Consider the following 18,301-nt stretch of genomic DNA (forward strand, 5'->3'; position numbering starts at 1 on the left):
AGATGAGTGACAGATTATTTGGCGTATAGATAGATAGATGGATGCACACCTGGACACGGAGTTACGTCATTGTCGTGGGCGTGGTTACGCCACTGGACACAGACCGCGAGAGCGCGCGCTGCAATTCCAGTACGGGACGGTTGAGATGTGTGTCCGGGAATGTCATGAGTAAAACGTTTCGCAAACCATCTGTCCCAAGCCGGCTGTCTGAAGTGAATTCCGAAGGATGACTTTTACACGTTTCTGAGGATAATTTCAACTTCAAAAACATCGAGTCTGTCTTGGTGGAATTTGATAAAACGCAAAGGATTGTTTTTAAAAACGGACTTCACTACGAACAGGTATCGTTACGTTTCATAAAGTTTTTACGAGTAAGTTAGTTTTGTGGGACAGTTTGGGAATAAACAAAGCTCCTTCTAATTCTTTATTTAACCATGGTTACGTTACATCCTTAAGATGCGTCATAACTTTGTAAACTAGTTTGTTTTGTTAACGTGTAGTAGGCTGTAATACATTTTTAGAAATCCGTTTAATATAAAAAGTTATGTTCTTAGGTGTCTTATAATAAGCTTTATGTATTACAATTTACGCAACTCTGTAAAATATTAATGTGGTGTGTTCAAACTACACATTAACATTCAGTTTATTCAGTCAACCCTGCCTTAGAATATTTAATTGTGCGTGTGCATGTGGGCGCGCACCCTTTCTGTATTCTTAAGGACTTTCTTAGGACAATGACATCAGTTTAAGGGGTAAAGAGAAAAGGATTAGCGGTAGGAAATGCTATTTAGATGTTGGGAATGTGTCATTGAATGTGTAGAGAAAGAGCTTTGTGTCTCTATCTGTAATCTCCAAGGGCCCCTGTGCTACCTGAGACCCTTGTGAGGGCCTGGGGTGTGCTGTTTTAAAACATGACTTCATGGAGAGTAGAATAGGGAAAGAGGATTGAACAAGGGAAAGCAGAGGTTAGGGGTGAAAATGGTACATAAAAGGATCCGACCTATAAAAGTTAAAAAGTCTGTGCATTGTAAACATGAAATGCGTCATTCATTCATACGTCGTCAACAGGAATTCTTTCCTAAGGGATTTATAGATAAGGTGATTCATAAAATCGCACTGTCAAGGATTTAATACTCATATTATTTATTATATATTTAATATAAAGATAAAAAGAGTATTTACATGGCCAAAGCATAGAAACATTGATTATACATAAACATACAAACAAAGGCATGTTAAAAAGGCATGTGTGCTTGCGTGTGTGTTAAAGATCATAAAATAAGAGTACTACAATGTTATGGTTTTGTCCTGGTTGTGATTTTGTTGCCGATCTTTTTGATAAAGGTCTTTGATCTTTTGACATTCTTTGACTTTATAATGATTGTATGGTGACCTGTGATGTTTTGGGCATGATATGTTGTATTTTGTATGTTTGTGCAGTTCGGTTTGATCCTGAGTTGATCAAAGTCTGCCCTTACAGGAAACCCTTTAACCTCAGGCAAACAGAGATCGAGTCATTAGGAAAAGCTAGTCAGCATTTTAAAGGGTTGTGTCCTCCCCAGAACCCCCGTGATGTGACCTTCTTCACAGCGAATAAGAATGAAAGAGAAGTGGGGGTGTCATTGACGTGAGGACTGGGGGCTGGGAGGGCATGTTTATAGTCACTGGGTGACTGACAGCACACAAGGTAGTGAGGGGGGTGGACATCTTATGCAAGATAGGAAAGATGAAGGATAAAGTTGTGATTTAATCTAAACTTTTGCCCTATATTTAATCGATTAAAGGGTACATATCATGAAAATCTGACTTTTTCCATGTTTAAGTGCTATAATTGGGTCCCCAGTGCTTCTATCAACCTAGAAAATGTGACAAAAAGATCAACCCAGTAACTATTATCTGCAAGCATGTGAAAAAATAGGTCATTGAAATTTGGCTCCCCTTGTGATGTCAGAAGGGGTTAATACCGCCCTTTAATCTGCACTATCTAACCACAGCACTGCCATTCAGTGCAGAGATCAGCTCCTCTGCATTTTAAAGGACACACCCAAAACGGCACATTTTTGCTCACCCCTACAAAGTAGCAATTTTTACATGCTATAGTAAATTATCTACAGTATATGATATTTTGAGCTAGAACTTTGCATACATACTCTCGGGACACCAAAGTTGTTTTATTGACATCTTTAAAAAAGGCTTGTGAAATGTCCCCTTTAAAGGAATATTAAATTTTCTTTAAAGAAAAATCCAGATAGTTTACTCACCACCATGTCATCCAAAATGTTGATGTCTTTCTTTGTTCAGTCGAGAAGAAATTATGTTTTTTGAGGAAAACATTGCAGGATTTTTCTCATTTTAATGGACTTTAATAGACACCAACAATTAACACTTAACTCAACACGTAACAGTTTTTTCAACGGTGTTTCAAAGGACTATAAACAATCCCAAACGAGGCATAAGGGTCTTACCGGTATCTAGCGGAACGGTTGTCATTTTTGACAAGAAAAATAAAAAATATGCTCTTTTGAACCACAACTTTTCGTCTAGGTGCGGTCCAGTAAATGCGTAGTGAGGTCACGTGTTACATATATAAAACGCACATTTGCGGACCGTTGTAAACAATAAACTGACACAAAGACATTAATTAGTATCAGTTGACATACAACAACGAAGGAACAGTCCTCTTTCAACACAGTTGTAAACACTGGGGCGGAGTTTCGCGTTAGTCTTCTGTGACCTCTTGACGTCATGACATATTGCGTGGGGTCACCTGGGGCATCACGACCAGATCTAGAGAAGTTGTGGTTTAAAAGTGTATATTTGTTATTTTTCTTGTCAAAAATGACAATCGTCTTGCTAGACAAGACCCTTATGCCTCGTTTGGGATTGTTTATATTCCTCTGAAACTGTTGCGTGTTGAGTTGAGTGTTGGTTGTTGGTGTCTAATAAAATCCATTAAAATGAGAAAAATCCTGCAATGTTTTCCTCAAAAAACATAATTTCTTCTCGACTGAACAAAGAAAGACGTGGTGGTGAGTAAATTATCTGGATTTTTATTTTGGGAAATTGGAATATTTCTTCAAAGGTGAAATCTGTCATTTCCAAATTTTCAGAGTATCCTCATTTTCAGAAGTCACACCAATAGCTGAGCCAATGTTGCTGTGTCGGCCTGGTTTGATGCTTAAATACTTTTTGGGGGGTATATAGACGGTTTCAGCAGTAACAACATAAACAAGCGGCTTTCGTGGTCAACACCGTCGAATTGATTACTTATTGATATATTTTAAATTGCGCATAAATTTATCAGGTACAACACAATCTCATGGCAATTTGTTCGTATTTTATGAGATGGCTATACGACCACATTTGTATGTTTTGTTCGATTTGCTTTCATCCCATGAGGTTGGGGTTAGGATAAGGGTTTGATTATTTTTTCCTATTAATCATAAATTTTTGTTTTATATCAATTTTTTTATTTGAATTCAAACAAATTAACCCATTAACTCATAAAATGTGTCAATTTCCTGTGAGATCAGGCTAAAATAATTTAACACATATTTAAAGAAATAGCATACTTTTTTGCTATGTCCCCTCCCTTATGTTGTTCGAAACCCATATGCTTTATTCATTGAAATCTTAATATGATGAAACTTCATATGCCAGGTTTTACAAAGTCCACACATGAATGATATTTGAGAAATCTTCCCGGGGGGAAGATTTTGAGTGAATGGCTTTAATTTCGGTCTGTTCTTCACACTGAGCTATCATATGGCATCAAAAGAAAGGAATATTGTTGTATGGGCTACTTTTATGCTGAAAAGATCACGGTGAAACCATCTTTTGTTATCTACAGAAGTCAGTAATACCGGTTTAGAATGACAAGAGGTTGAGTAAATGATGACAGACTTACATTTTTTGTGACTTATTCCCTTGAAATGTAAAAAACAGGCAACACCAAAGCACATTTCCTTTGAATATGTCACTGTCAGCAGTCGCAAACGTAAGCAAAACTGCTAACATTTTCCCAACTCGGATGCTTTGATAAAACACAAAAGTACAGTCGCTGTTTTTGGATGCTAATTCCGTTGCTAATGGTGATCAACATCAGAGTGAGTCATGAGTTGAGCTCAGCGTGCCCCTTATGCACTTGCGATCTCCAGTGATTTGACGCACGCATATCTGCGCATACACTACTCGAACGCACAGCTGGTGACCTGGAGCTCACCCTGACTCACTGCGTGTATCTTTTCTGCCATTGTGTATGTAATGTTTGCTCTTTGGGAGAGGGACTAAGTGCGAGCATGACATAAGGAAGGAAGGGAGGGGAGGTAAAACATTGGCTATAAGGAACTGCTGGGCGTAGAGGTGAATTGTGGGATTGCTGTCACAAACACGATGGAGGAAAACTTGATGCTGCTGAATACAGTTGTCTCAAGAATGTTAGCAAAATGCCCCATGATGAGTAAAGTGGGTTTAATGGATTTATGTAAATAGTTTTTCTTATGATAGCCCACTTTGCCTTTTTGGAGAGATGATTTAAAAAAACTTATTTTTAGGTTGATTACAAACACTGCATTGCTTTAAAAACATTGCAAAACATAACAACTCTAGCTCAACCAATTAGCTAAGTGTATTGTTTGACCGTTTGTTGTTCGACCAATGGCAGACAGGAAGAGTGTTCACAAAAGGCTTAATTTGCAAGTTCGCTCAGTGATACTAGTGGCACAGAAATTGCGCACTTCGCCTTTAAATACATGAAATATGTTCAATAAAACATGCAGCGCCCAGCACCACGCCTGTGTTGAACAAGGAAATGACAGAAATTTGATATTATCTATTGTTTGAGGCCAAACTCTGATGTAAGGGTGAATATTGAGAAAGGAGAAGGAAAAAAGCTTAAAGGAATATTCCATTTTCTTAAAAGAAAAATTCAGATAATTTACTCACCACCATGTCATCCAAAATGTTGATGTCTTTCTTTGTTCAGTCGAGAAGAAATTATGTTTTTTGAGGAAAACATTGCAGGATTTTTCTCATTTTAATGGACATTATAGAGCCCAACATTTAATACTTAACTCAACACTTAACAGTTTTTTTCAATGGAGTTTTAATGGACTCTAAACAATCTCAAACGAGGCATAAGGGTCTTATCTAGTGAAATGATTGTCATTTTTGACAAAAAAATAAAAAATATGCTCTTTTAAACCACAACTTTTCGTCTAGGTCCGGTCCAGCGTGACCTAACGTAAATGCGTAGTAACGTTGAGAGGTCACGTGTTACATATATAAAACGCACATTTGCGGACCATTGTAAACCATAAACTGACACAAAGACATTAATTAGTATCAGTTGACATACAACAACGAAGGAACGGTCCTCTTTCAACACACTTGTAAACACTGGGGCGGAGTTTCGCGTTCGTCCTCTGTGACCTCTTGACGTCATAACGTATTGCGTGGGGTCACGCTGACGCATCACGACCGGATCTAGACGAAAAGTTGTGGTTATTTTTGATTTTTCTTGTCAAAAATGACAATCGTTTCGTTAGATAAGACCCTTATGCCTCGTTTGGGATCGTTTATAGTCCTTTGAAACTCCGTTGAAAAAAACTGTTAAGTGTTGAGTTAAGTATTAAATGTTGGGCTCTATTAAAGTCCATTAAAATGAGAAAAATCCTGCAATGTTTTCCTCAAAAAACATAATTTCTTCTCGACTGAACAAAGAAAGACATCAACATTTTGGATGACATGGTGGTGAGTAAATTATCTGGATTTTTCTTTTAAGAAAATGGACTATTCCTTTAAGAACAAGTAAATGTATAACCGAAAGGAGTGGAGGATGAAGGAGGGGTAAAAGGGTGTATTAAGGACAGAAAATTGCTGTTCTGGTGAATTTGAAAGAAAAACAAACTGGCTGCCTTTTTAGTAATATAACATGATTTTGTTATTATTATCTTGTGATGGGTCATTCTGGAATTTTAAGTGCAATGAAAGTTCGTAGACATCTGAGTCAAACATATACAGACACAGTGTAGGTGTGAGCGGGGTAAGTTGTCACACTTTTCACACTGTCTAAGATTTACTGAGCACCATATATCACGATGGTTTAAATTTGATACCAAATGAAAGAAGTAAGTCTTGTGCACATATTATATTCAGTACATTTTCACATCTTATCTCATTACGTAGTTGTAGACTGTTGAATAGAGAATGTTCACTTGTGACAATTTGCAAAACGCATGCAGTGTGAAATGAAGCATGGTTAGAATTGTTATGACACCAATTAAACACAGCTGAAGCAGCTAATCAAGGTGTTAAGGGTTGCTTGATAATTACAGACAGGTGTAGGAGTAGGGTTTCAGACACCTGACTTATGGTTTAAGAATGCACAGTGCGATTATGAATACCCAGGGTTATCTCTTAACCCCTGGTTAAGTACGAACAGTGTGAAACGTGAAACAGATAAGCCAGGATTCCGTTAACCTGGGGTTTATTATAACCCGGGGTTAACTATTTCCAGTGTGAAAAGCATTTTGACACATGCCCAAAAGTCATTGAGACAAATTGTCCCTGACACTGACATGTGCTAATGTTGGCTATCTCAGGGTTAGCTCAATATAGCTTGTCAGCTACACGAAATTAGACTTATGAGGTGTCATGAAACATTTTGATAAAAAAAGTAAATGCAAAATAAATAAGAAGCATACAGTTACAAACATCTCTTCATGACATGAACTATTTTGCACATGATTTCAAATGACATCACACAAAACCAATTTTGTTGTTTTTTCCAAATTTAAGGGGAACATTTTCATTACCGCAATGTGTCCATGACTGGATTTGGGTTCTTTGACATGGAAATATTTATAATAAAAAAATCTAAAAAAAAAAGCTTTAGTGCATGCTATACTATAAACATTTACAGTAAAGAAACATGTTGTATTTGATGATCATTGGTAAATGTAGAGACAATAATAAGGAATATAAATGTGTCCAAGACCAATTTTCTCATCCTCTGCAACAATTTTCAATCATTGTTTAAGCCCTCAATAACATTTTCAAAAATTGTTGGAAGGGACATAATTGACTCAAGATGGCTACCAGGTAAGCAGTTCTTATTTCATCTCTCCAGATAAAAGTTGAAATTTTGTTTTTCATAGTACCTAACTTTGTTCTCATTACCGAAACATGAGTTTGTAAATGGATGTATTTAATGTAATATCATGTTGCGGTAATGATAATTTTTGTTAATGATAATCTAAAAAATTTAAAGAATCCTAAATATTTTTAAATCCTCTAAAAATAATGGTTATAGTAAGTTCAGACCTTAATCTTATATGTGCAAAGAAAAATTGGATTCAAGGGCTTTTTAAAAATTCTAATGCTGGACACCTTCCAAATCTGGGTTTCGTGAGAATCACCCAATATTGTCTTTTCTGTTTTGTGCAAAATAATAATTTTTAACATTCATATCTAACAAAGTTGTATTGCATAAAATTAAAAGTGCAAATTGTTTACATTTTAGGTGCATTGTGCTAACGTCAGATTAGAGTGAACTTGACCACATGTGAACACAAAGTTGACTATAGAAGTAGTCGTCACACAACGTGGCTATTTGATTTTTGAGATATAGCCTCTAGTGTAGTTATGAACAGTGTTCACCCGCTCTCCCCTACAATATTTTATTTAATTTTAACAGCCGTATATATATATTTCTTACTGCCCGTGAAGCTGTATTTCCTCTTATCTATTTTATTTTTGTTCCAATGCCAGATTTATTTATCTGTTATCTTCTTGGATAGTTGTGACAAACAGGTCACTAGATTCGTATGCGAGATGAGCCAGTGTCTGTCTCTATATAAAACTGCATTTGTCATGGAAACATGAATCACGTCTTCAACTTGTTCCCTATAATTTTGTGTGGTGAATTCTGGAAAAGAAACATCCTAGTAGGCACCTTGATATCAATTTGACATCAAACATTAGTAAAAACTTGATCAAGTTGCTATAACTTTATTTTAAATAAAGTTTGTAACATTCGGTTTACATCTATCAGTGTATTTGACATGTTTGTTTTTGACCAGACCTGTTTTGACATCAGTGTTTGATATCAACTTGATGTCTTTTCAACATCAATTGCACACTGGGTTTAGGGTCCCTAGATGAATAGATTATGCTATACATCTTAGGTCAGGCTTCTGTACATGTTTTTACAGTTTTATTCAGATATTAAAGCCTATTGGTTGTGTTGAGGGGATAGTTCACCATAAGAATTGAAAACTTTGTCATCATTTACTCATACTCTCAAGTTATTCAAACCTATATATAAATTTCTGCTGAATACAAATGACGATATTTTAAAAAATGAAATGAGGAGCACCATTCACTTCCATAGTATTATTTTTTCCTCATATTGAAGTCAATGGTGCTCCTGATCTGCTTCGTTACAAACATTTTTCAAATTAACTTCATTTGTATACATAGACAGGTTTGTGAGAACTGAAGGGTGAATAAATGATGACAGAATTTTCATTTTTGGGTGAACTATCCCTTTAAAAGTATTTATTTTAGACCCTGCAAAGCAAGCAAAAGGGTGATTCTCACGAAATCCAGATTTAGAAGATCCAGCATAAGAATTTTTAAAACGCCATTGAAGCCAATTTTTTTTGCACATATAAGATTAAGGTCTGAACTTACTATAACCATTATTTTTAGAGGATTTAAATGTGAATTATTTAATTTTTTTATTATCATTATCAAAAATTATCATTACCGCAACATGATATTACATTAAATATATGCATTTACAAACTCATTTTTCGGTAATGAGAACTAAAAAGTTGTCTAGGTACTATGACAAACAAAATTTCAACTTTTATCTGGAGAGAAAAAATAAAAAATAAGAACTGCTTACCTGGTAGCCATCTTGGGTGTCGCAGTCAAGTGTGTCCCTTCCAACAATTTTTTTTAAATGTTGGTTCCTTGAGAGCTTAAACAATAATTGGGAATTATTTTACACATTTATTTTCCTTATTATTGTCTACATTTACCAATGGCCACCAAATACCACATGTTTCTTTACTGTAAATGTTTATAGTTTAACATGCACTAAAGCTTTTATATTTTTTATATTTTTTAATTATAAATATTTCCATGTTAAAGAAACCAAATTCAGTCATGGACATGTTGCGGTAAGGAAAATGTTCCCCTTAAAGGGTGAAAAAACAAAAAAAATAGTTTGTATGATGCCATTTGAAATCATGTGCAAAATAGTACATGAAGAGATGTTTGTTACTTTATGCTTCTTATTTTGATACTCTTATTTACTCTTATTTACTTTGCATTTACTTTTTTTATCAAAATGTTTCACGACACCTCATAAGTCTAATTTCGCAAGAATCACCCATAAGTGTTTGTTAAAAATCTATCTAAAGCAACACTAAAGTGGCATTATTAAAGATGTATGTCGAAATGAGCATTACAAGAGTTTTGTTACTACTAAACAAAATGCTGAACTTTGAGCTCTCTATCAAAATCTCTTTTCCTTCAATCAACCTCCTTTTCACTGTCATTGTGTGCTTGTATACAAAGGTGTGGAAGAGAAGTAATAACAGCTTATCTTAGCAGTCTGTGATTACCTGACTGGGACTGTCTTTGTCAACTCGCATGCACGGGCACATTCATAGTCTTTATTTGTAGAGTATTAGTAGCTTTGAATGTGTGCTGGGATCCATTATACATGAGAAGAAATGGTTTTATACATGTGTGCTACACAATAGATCACTATTAATAGGGGAAAAGAAATGAATGGAAGAACTCCAGACTATTTTTAAACAATATTATGATAACCATAGAGACAAATAGGAAAAGGGAGAGGCGGAGAGGAAAGTAAGAGATAAACAGACTCATAGGTTAACAACATGTTGTTGTAATGTGGGGGAGTCAAAGGAAACTGAGTGAGGGTGAAGCAAATTAAAGCAAATGTGAACTGATCTACCTGTAGGGTAAAGTTGATATGAAAGGTAACAATCGCAGGTTGCCTCCCTGTTGTAAAATTTGTCCAGCTTTACTGTATTGTATAGCCTTCTTGTACGTTGGCATTACACAACATTTCTAACATAAACTGATATCAGGCTTCCTTATTTTCCCTACTGTTTACTTCAAAATGCATCATGTCAACTATAGTACTGTATAAGGAAATGTACGTGTATCACTGTAAAAATGTTTTGCATGTGGTAACATCTAAATAAACTACTAGTCAAATATGTTTTAGTTTGGATAAATAAACCTGACTGCACTGAATGTTTATTCTGGTTTGTTGGACAGTTTTAGCATTGGAGAAATGTTAATTCTTCTTTTTGGCCTCTAGGGGGAGCAGCGAAGCCATAATTTGAGTATGGGTCCTGAGGAGTCACTTGACATTATGGTATGAATATGTGTGTATGTATTTGTGTGAGAAAAAAGAAAAACATTTTCATGTGCTAATAACTGATAATTTCACTCAGATGTTTAGCGTTTTACCTCCTCCCTGCTCTCCTCCAATCTCCTAGGGCCCTCCGGTTGTGACTTTGCGTTCCCCTTCCAATCGTCACCTGATCGAGCTCGACCCTTGGAGAAGACACAGCTGGGAGCCCGGAGCCGTGGTGCAGGGGTGTATTCCCAATGACACCCGCAGGTAAAAAAAAAACAATTTTACAGCACTGTAGTTAATTACAGGTGGTGCACTGTCAAAAAAAAATGGTGCACTGTCATTGGGGCTGTACCCTTCAAAAAAAGTACAACTTTGCACCTTAAAAGTTCATATATATATATATATATATATATATATATATATATATATATATATATATATATATATATATATATATAATATATATATATATATATATATATATAATATATATATATATATATATACTGTGAAAACGTCTTAGGCCACCATCCCCAGCTTTGTTGTTTTTGCAAAATGTCCATCTATATTTATTTTTCACTCTTTTTTTAAGATACAAACAGAAAATACAGGGAATATGTGCACAAAATAAAAAGAAATTCAGAACTAAATGTCTTCTTCAGATATCAGTCAGTATTTAATGTGACCTCTCTTGGCACGAAACACATCTTGAGCTTTTTTGAGAAAACTGAAGTCCTGATTAAATTAGGATTTAATTTCATTTAGGTTTAAGAGATCCCGCAGCTGCCTGCTATTGCTCAAGTGTAAGGGGAGTTTACCCTAAACACTTGAGCTTATACTTTTATACTGTTTTAATACTACATACACATTTCCTGTATTTTGAGGTTGTATTCTAATAAAGAGACTGAGAAATAATTATATATGATCACTTTACAATTGCAAAAACAACTAGTCTAATGGTAGCCTGGTGGCCTAAGACTTTTGCACATTAGGACCTTTTTAAAGGGTAGCCTACTGGCCCAGTGATAGCTGGGATACATATTTTGATAATTTTGCATAAAATGACTAGTCAGAATCTGAATTAGAAGGAGCTTTATTGACATGTGACATAAAAATAAACAAAAAACTGTACAGAAGAAAATATATTTAGTAAATATACATATGTGCACCTGTGCATGTATAATGAGACGTGCCCATATAGATAGGAAGTAGAAAATGTAGAAATGAATTTACAAAGGGAGTGACCTGACTTTATTATTTAAATGTTAATTACAAGTCAGATTCAGTGAAAAGAGTGACCACCTGTAATAAGATATTTAGCTGAGACATTGACTACAGTAGCTTGTTTTAACAATAAAAGTCTTTAGGAACTCATTTTAAGACAGAAACACCAATTAAACGGCACACTGCACCTTTAAAAGATATAGAGGCGGTTTCCCAGACGGGGCTTATCCTAGTCCCAGACTAAAATTCATGTTTGAGCTGCCTTCATTTAAATACACCTCGTCCTGTTTAATTTTAACATATATCAGGACATTGTTTTGTCTTAAAATGCACACCTGTTGTGTTTTTTTGTAAGGTATGTTTGTAAAAATGTCTTAAAATACCTAATACAAATAAGGCATAGTCCTGGATTAATCTAAACCATGTTCGGGAAACCGCCCCATAAAGTGTAAAATTATAATCTTTTTGGTTTGTGACCCTGGACCACAAAACCTGTCATAATGATACTTAAAAAAAAATTGAAATCTGAAAAAATTTAACTTGAAAGCTGAATAAATAAGCTTTCCATTCATGTATGGTTTGTTAGGATAGAGTAATATTTGCGGAGATATGAAAATTTGGACTCTGAGAGTGCTAAAAATCAAAATATTGAGAAAATGAAGACAACACATATTACTAATGATAAATACATTTTTTGATATATTTAAGGAAGGAAACGTACACAATATCTTTGTGGAACATGATCTTCACTTATAATGATTTTTGGCATTAAAAATGATAATTTTGACTTAAGCCTAAGACTAGGTTTTGTGGTCTGGGTTCACATTTATGATTCTTAGATGCACTGTAAACAAAGCTAAATCCAACTAACATATTCATACTTACAGTCTTGCTGCTATCCTTAAAAAGGCTTCTTCCTATTATTATTACAACCCCCCTAAACACACACAGCTGGGTTTATATAGGGCCTTCACTGTGTAGACTTTAATTGTGAGATCACTACCAGTCAGTGCCAATGTACTCAGTGAAGACACACACACAGATAATGACATATGCACACAGAAGTCTCTCGAGCTAACATAACACCGCAGTGTGGGATATTCACGCAGCACGCTATTGAAAAATCAACAAGAAGGAACCAGTAAGAACAAAGTTTTAAACTTTATTGTTGAGTGTATCTTTACGGATGGCCAGGACTGCTGGTGTATCTTTTTTGTTGCAGATGTGCTGTGGAACTTATAATTTGTGGACGTCTATAATGACAGTCATTAGACGTCAGGAAAAATACCAGTCTGACCTAAAATCATCTATCATAAGTTGTTGTATGTTGTGATGCAATAAGAATGCATGTGAATTTACTGTTTGATTTTCAAAGTGCAAGTCTGGAGGATCTGGACCCAGACGAGATGGCCTTAGTGCTGAATGGTGCATTGAGGTCTAAGAGAGCTCGAGAGTCCCGGAGATCTGTCACTCAAATTTCCCTCACATCACTTACAGAGGAGGAAGTCGGAGTTGAACATCAAGAACATCATCGCTCGGCGCTGGAGGTTAGCATGTGAACACAGATGCAGTGTCGCTAAGTTTGCTCCCAATTCATACAATACCAAATATCTTAAGTTGTTTTTGTTTATTAAAGATAGATTGATTGAAGTCTAATATAAAACCACTGTTCAGTCATCTTTTACTTATGTCCTCTGTAATTGATTTAAATGCTTTGTTTATCCGCCCCTCAGGAACAGTCTAATCACATGCATGGCTGCAGTGCCTCCGCCCCCAGTCTGTGTATTATGCGGCCAAGGAGCTCCGCCCCTCGCCCACGCTCTTACGGCCATGGTCAGTTGTGTTTTTTATATTTTTATTTACATTTATGCTTTTGACATACGCTTTCATTCAAATTGATTTACAGTGCATTACAAGGTATTTATTTTTGCTAACGCAATGCTTTACCACTGAGCTATACAGGAGCACTGAAAGCACACATTTAACTGAAAGCACTCAAATGCTACACCTTTACTTTATAACTTTTTATAAACAGAGTGCTGATTTAAAGTGCACATTACAAATTTGGGTTTCAGTGTTTTCCATAACATCAGGGGATCTCATAGATCTTAACTTGTGGAGTTTATTGGAGTTCATGGTATTATTGTATCAAATGTGGTATCCATAACCAAATCAAATAAGACATTCTGGAGTCCATATGAAATATTGGCACTGAAATTGTTATGCTGAATACGAAATTCAAACATTTTTGACACTGTTCACTCTTACGGTTATGTCTCTTACGGTCTATTTACACTCTTTTTTGCTGTATAAGTGAAACTGAGATTTCGAAGAAATCATTACGTCATGTTAAAGCTCTGAGGTTTTTTGGGGGGTTTCCGCCTGGATTTGGCCTACCCAAATTCAAAAGCTTCCCATACCCACATGCAGAGGTGTACATACAAAAGTTTGGTATCATTTTACAGGAAACCCTTTTACAGGAAATTACATAAAACACTGTTGAAAGTGCTAAACATGGTTGTGGCTTTTTTATTTTCTAAAGTTTTGAATTTTTTCTCTATCATAATGTATGCAAAAGTTATTCTTTTCCACACAACCAAAGAAAACACTGTGAATGGACTCATTTTTTAGAGTAGGACCTAAGATAAAAGATTGTGTAGCATTTGTGGCTATCTGTGCTATCTGAGGCAGTTCACACTCAAATTTCACGTAAATTTACAAAAGAGGATTTTTTTACCTCATTATTCATTCGATGAATGTTGGACATGTGATGATAATAGAACAAAAATAACGATGTAGCCTTATTCTTGAGAGTGAGAGCTTTCATTTGATATAAGACTTGCCCATGTTTGTCATATTTGAAAAATATGAAATATGTAATTATTAAACAATATACAAATTTGGGTCGATGATAGTGTAAATTAAGTGTAAATAACTTTCTTACAGTAAATATATGTCAAAGTGATGCATATCTGCTGAAAGTAGAGATTCTAAGCTTTCAAACAGTAGGACTGGGTCCATGACAGACCATTAAATATTAAAGGAATATTTTATATTAAGTCATAATAAGTAATTTTGGATCCGGTACAGGGTCCGCATAGTTTTAATGCCAATTCTGTTTCCCTAAATCAATCAGCTAATTTTTGTCTTATTTGGTGTGATCTAGACAGTGTTTCCTACCACCAGTTTGGAGGATCATCTCACAGGTGCGTATATTATGAAATTTATATTACACAAATGTGACCCTGGACCACAAAACCAGTCATAAGTAGCACAAGTATATATGTAGAAATTGCAAAATAATAAAATGTTTTGCCAAAAATCATTAGGATATTAAGTAAAGATCATGTGCCATGAAGACATTTTTAACATTTTTCCAACCATGAATATATATAAAAAATATTTATCATTAATAATATGTGTTGCTAAGGACTTTATTTGTACAACTTTAAATGTTATTTTCTCAATACATAGTTTTTTTAACCCTCGGTTTTTCGAATAGTTGTATCTTGGTCAAATATGGTTCTATCCCAACAAACCATACATTGATGGAAAGCTTATTTATTTAAAAAATAACCTTTATGACTGGTTTTGTGGTCCAGTGTCACATATTTTAAATATTCTTACATCCACGAGTAATTCCAACTCTCTTCCACTGTTCGTCTCTTACAGTATTGACAGTGAGTGTTTAGAATTCGACAGAGGCCAAATAAAGGAAGAGGGAGACGAAAACAAAAGGGATACGTCAGGAAATCGCCTGGAGCGAACCCTAAGCTTCCTGCGCAGGATGGCCGCCCAGCGTAAGGTAACAGCTCAGCTTCCTGTCTTCAGTGTGTCAGAAGGCAAAACAAAGCTTAAAGGGATACTTCACCGATTTAGCATTCAGCTTTGTATCTGTAGAAACCCGGCAGTATTACTGAATGACCATGTTTCCCTCCATCATTTCCCCCTAAGAGGAGAGATATCTGCATTTTGGTTCTGCAAAAAAGTCCTCCGATGATGCAAAAATCGTCATATTACATCATCGGAGGACTTTTTTGCAGAACCAAAATGCAGATATCTCTCCTCTCAGGGGGAAATGAGGGAGGGAAACATGGTCATTCAGTAATACTGCCGGGTTTCTACAGATACAAAGCTGAATGCTAAATCGGTGAAGTATCCCTTTAAGTTGGGATAATGTGGTTCTTGAGACAATGTATTTGTTTCATTTTGGATGGAGTGAGACTTGTTGCCTGTAAAAGATCATCTATGATAGTAAAGGAAAAGGGCCAGTATATGAAATTGGATAAATAAGAAAATCCAACAGAGGGCAGAGTGAGACAGTTATGGTGAGTAAGGAAGTTTAGTTAAGATTTAACCATCTCATTTTTTCACCACTCCCCACTTTTTATTTTTAACATCTTTCAGTTTTCACCTTTATTATTACTGGTAATAATAGTTGCTGTATTCTTTTATTAAAAGGATAGTTCACCCAAAAATAAAAAAATAAATTCTCATCATTTACTCACTCTAATCTTGTTACAAACCTGTATGAATTTCTTTGTTCTGATGACCACAAATATTTAGTGAAATCTTTGAAACCAAACCGATCATGAGCCCCATTCACTTCCATAGTATTCTTTTTTCCTAATATGGAAGTCATTGGGGCCTCTTATTGTTTTGTTTACAAACATTCCTCAAAATATATATCTTTGTGTTCATCAGAACAAAGAAATTCATGCAGGTAAAAACATAGTGAGTAAAGAATAAGAGAATTTTCATTTTTGGGTGAACTATCCCTTTAAGTTTCCAGTCTTAATGCAAATACTCCAGGTGTATTTGTGCTCCAACGAAGATTCTTGCTTGCATTCATGATGAATCATTTGACCTGCCAAACTCTTGACTCACTGTTGCAAACTTAGCAATCAGCCTAAATGTAATTTAAAGTTCAACAGAGCTTGTCATTCTCAAGTTCCACTTTTTCTCCATTTATTAACTATTTCGGCTACCTTGATGTTGCTTTGGTTAGATATGGTTGTAGTTTTCTTAGGTGTATTCAATTCTTAGGATCCCAAAAAGTTTCAGATTTTGTTTCGGCTTACTTATGGGCTTTTTTATATGACAGGAAGAAGAAAGACGCTTTGATGGTTGTTTAAATGTTAGATATATGATTATAAACCCAGTTATCTTTGACCCAGTTTACCAGTATGACACATGAGGAAGTAGGTTTTCATGCCTGAGTGATGACAACTTTAAAGAAGGCATTGTTTTAAGGAGTCGGTACCGCTTTGCTCATGAAGCGCGACCCTCATTTGCTCACATCAGTGTTAGCTGTGCTCTTGGACTGTCATATCCTTTTCATTTGCCAATTCAAACCTTTCAGACTTTCAGAGTCAAGACCTATTGCTCACATAAACCCTGTTATCACTTAAACAAATAGGCTTATCATAACAGCTAAAGGTCTGCTTGGATTTTAAGGTTTTCCATTAGGTCATACCCCTAAAATCACACAGCACACACATATTAGAATTGGCACTTAGATTCTCGTCCACTTTAGGGAATAAGATTTTTGTGCCAGGTCCGCAGGCTTCCACACAAAACAATCCGGCAAGGAAGGGTGGAGTTTTATAAGACAGCCGCTTTCTTAGAAGCCGTCTGGTTTGTGCTCTTCAACAGACTTTCCTTGTTTTTAAATTGTTTCCAGACACACTATTAGACTGTTACCCAATGTATTAGTGGTGCTTGCTACCATCGCTGTTAGTATTGTTCATGCTTAATTTTGATTGATAGTCCTGCGTCAGTCCAAGAACATAAATGAGATAAACAAAACCCCATGGAAAACTCTGAAAGAACGTCCAAGCCATATGTTGAGATCATTCTTTAAAAATATAACCTTGATATCTTTAATATTGACTAAGGTGAAATCAAGCTTTAAATCTCCTAATCACATAATTAGACTTTAACCAGGATTTCAGTGACAGGGTCACAAATAGTTACTTATTTCTTAATCTGTTATGACTGTATCATCATACGAAGGATCAGCGTTCATGTGACCAGCCTTCCTTGGAAGTGTGTTCTGCTTCTCTCTCATTTCTAGACACAAACACACACACACACACACACACACACACACACACACACACGCACACACACACATGGGTGTAGTCAGCTGTTTGGAGCCTGATCTGACCCCAAACACACAAGGGAAGAAGCTTGTGAAAGGACCACGGGCACTCAGAGATGAATGACTGTTTGTTTTTAACTCTGCCTTTGGCATGTTTAAATTGTTTTATTATTACACAAAGTGTTTATTGTGTGGGATTTAGAAATCTTGTTTATAACCCTGCCAGATTGGTACTATGGCTTTATTATGGTTTTGTGGATTTTGTTCCTCATATGGAAATACCACAGTACGAAGTATGGTAATCATACTGTAAATGAGAACAGTGAAGGTACTAGCATCTGGCATTAGCATGTGGTACCATCAGTGAACCATGGGGCTGCCACAATACTTTAGTTAAGGAAAAATGTTTGTGTGTGTGTGTGTGTGTGTGTGTGTGTGTGTGTGTGTGTGTGTGTGTGTGTGTGTGTGTGTATGTGTGTGTGTGTGTGTGTGTGTGTGTGTGTGTGTGTGTGTGTGTGTGTGTGTGTGTGTGTGTGTGTGTGTGTGTGTGTAGATGATTATTAGCT

At 35.7% G+C, this 18,301-nt stretch overlaps 1 protein-coding gene across 2 annotated transcripts in view; it reads left to right on the forward strand.

Annotated features, from left to right (window-relative positions):
* The first annotated feature begins 109 nt into the window (after positions 1–109).
* arhgef2a (Rho guanine nucleotide exchange factor (GEF) 2a) overlaps positions 110–18,301 on the forward strand; it is a 63,565-nt gene continuing 45,373 nt past the window's right edge. Inside the window, exons 1-7 of one of the 2 annotated variants that reach the window (XM_073858447.1) lie at positions 110–341; positions 10,367–10,423; positions 10,548–10,672; positions 13,008–13,179; positions 13,366–13,465; positions 14,799–14,838; positions 15,305–15,437. In XM_073858447.1, the coding sequence (XP_073714548.1) occupies positions 10,394–10,423; positions 10,548–10,672; positions 13,008–13,179; positions 13,366–13,465; positions 14,799–14,838; positions 15,305–15,437 (600 nt within the window). In that variant the 5' untranslated portion in view covers positions 110–341; positions 10,367–10,393. Of the gene's footprint in view, positions 342–10,366; positions 10,424–10,547; positions 10,673–12,669; positions 12,774–13,007; positions 13,180–13,365; positions 13,466–14,798; positions 14,839–15,304; positions 15,438–18,301 lie in introns of those variants that run through there. The other variant, XM_073858448.1, reaches the window with a different exon arrangement.

The sequence above is a fragment of the Misgurnus anguillicaudatus genome, chromosome 20, assembly GCF_027580225.2.
Source record: "Misgurnus anguillicaudatus chromosome 20, ASM2758022v2, whole genome shotgun sequence".
Lineage (NCBI taxonomy): Eukaryota > Metazoa > Chordata > Actinopteri > Cypriniformes > Cobitidae > Misgurnus > Misgurnus anguillicaudatus.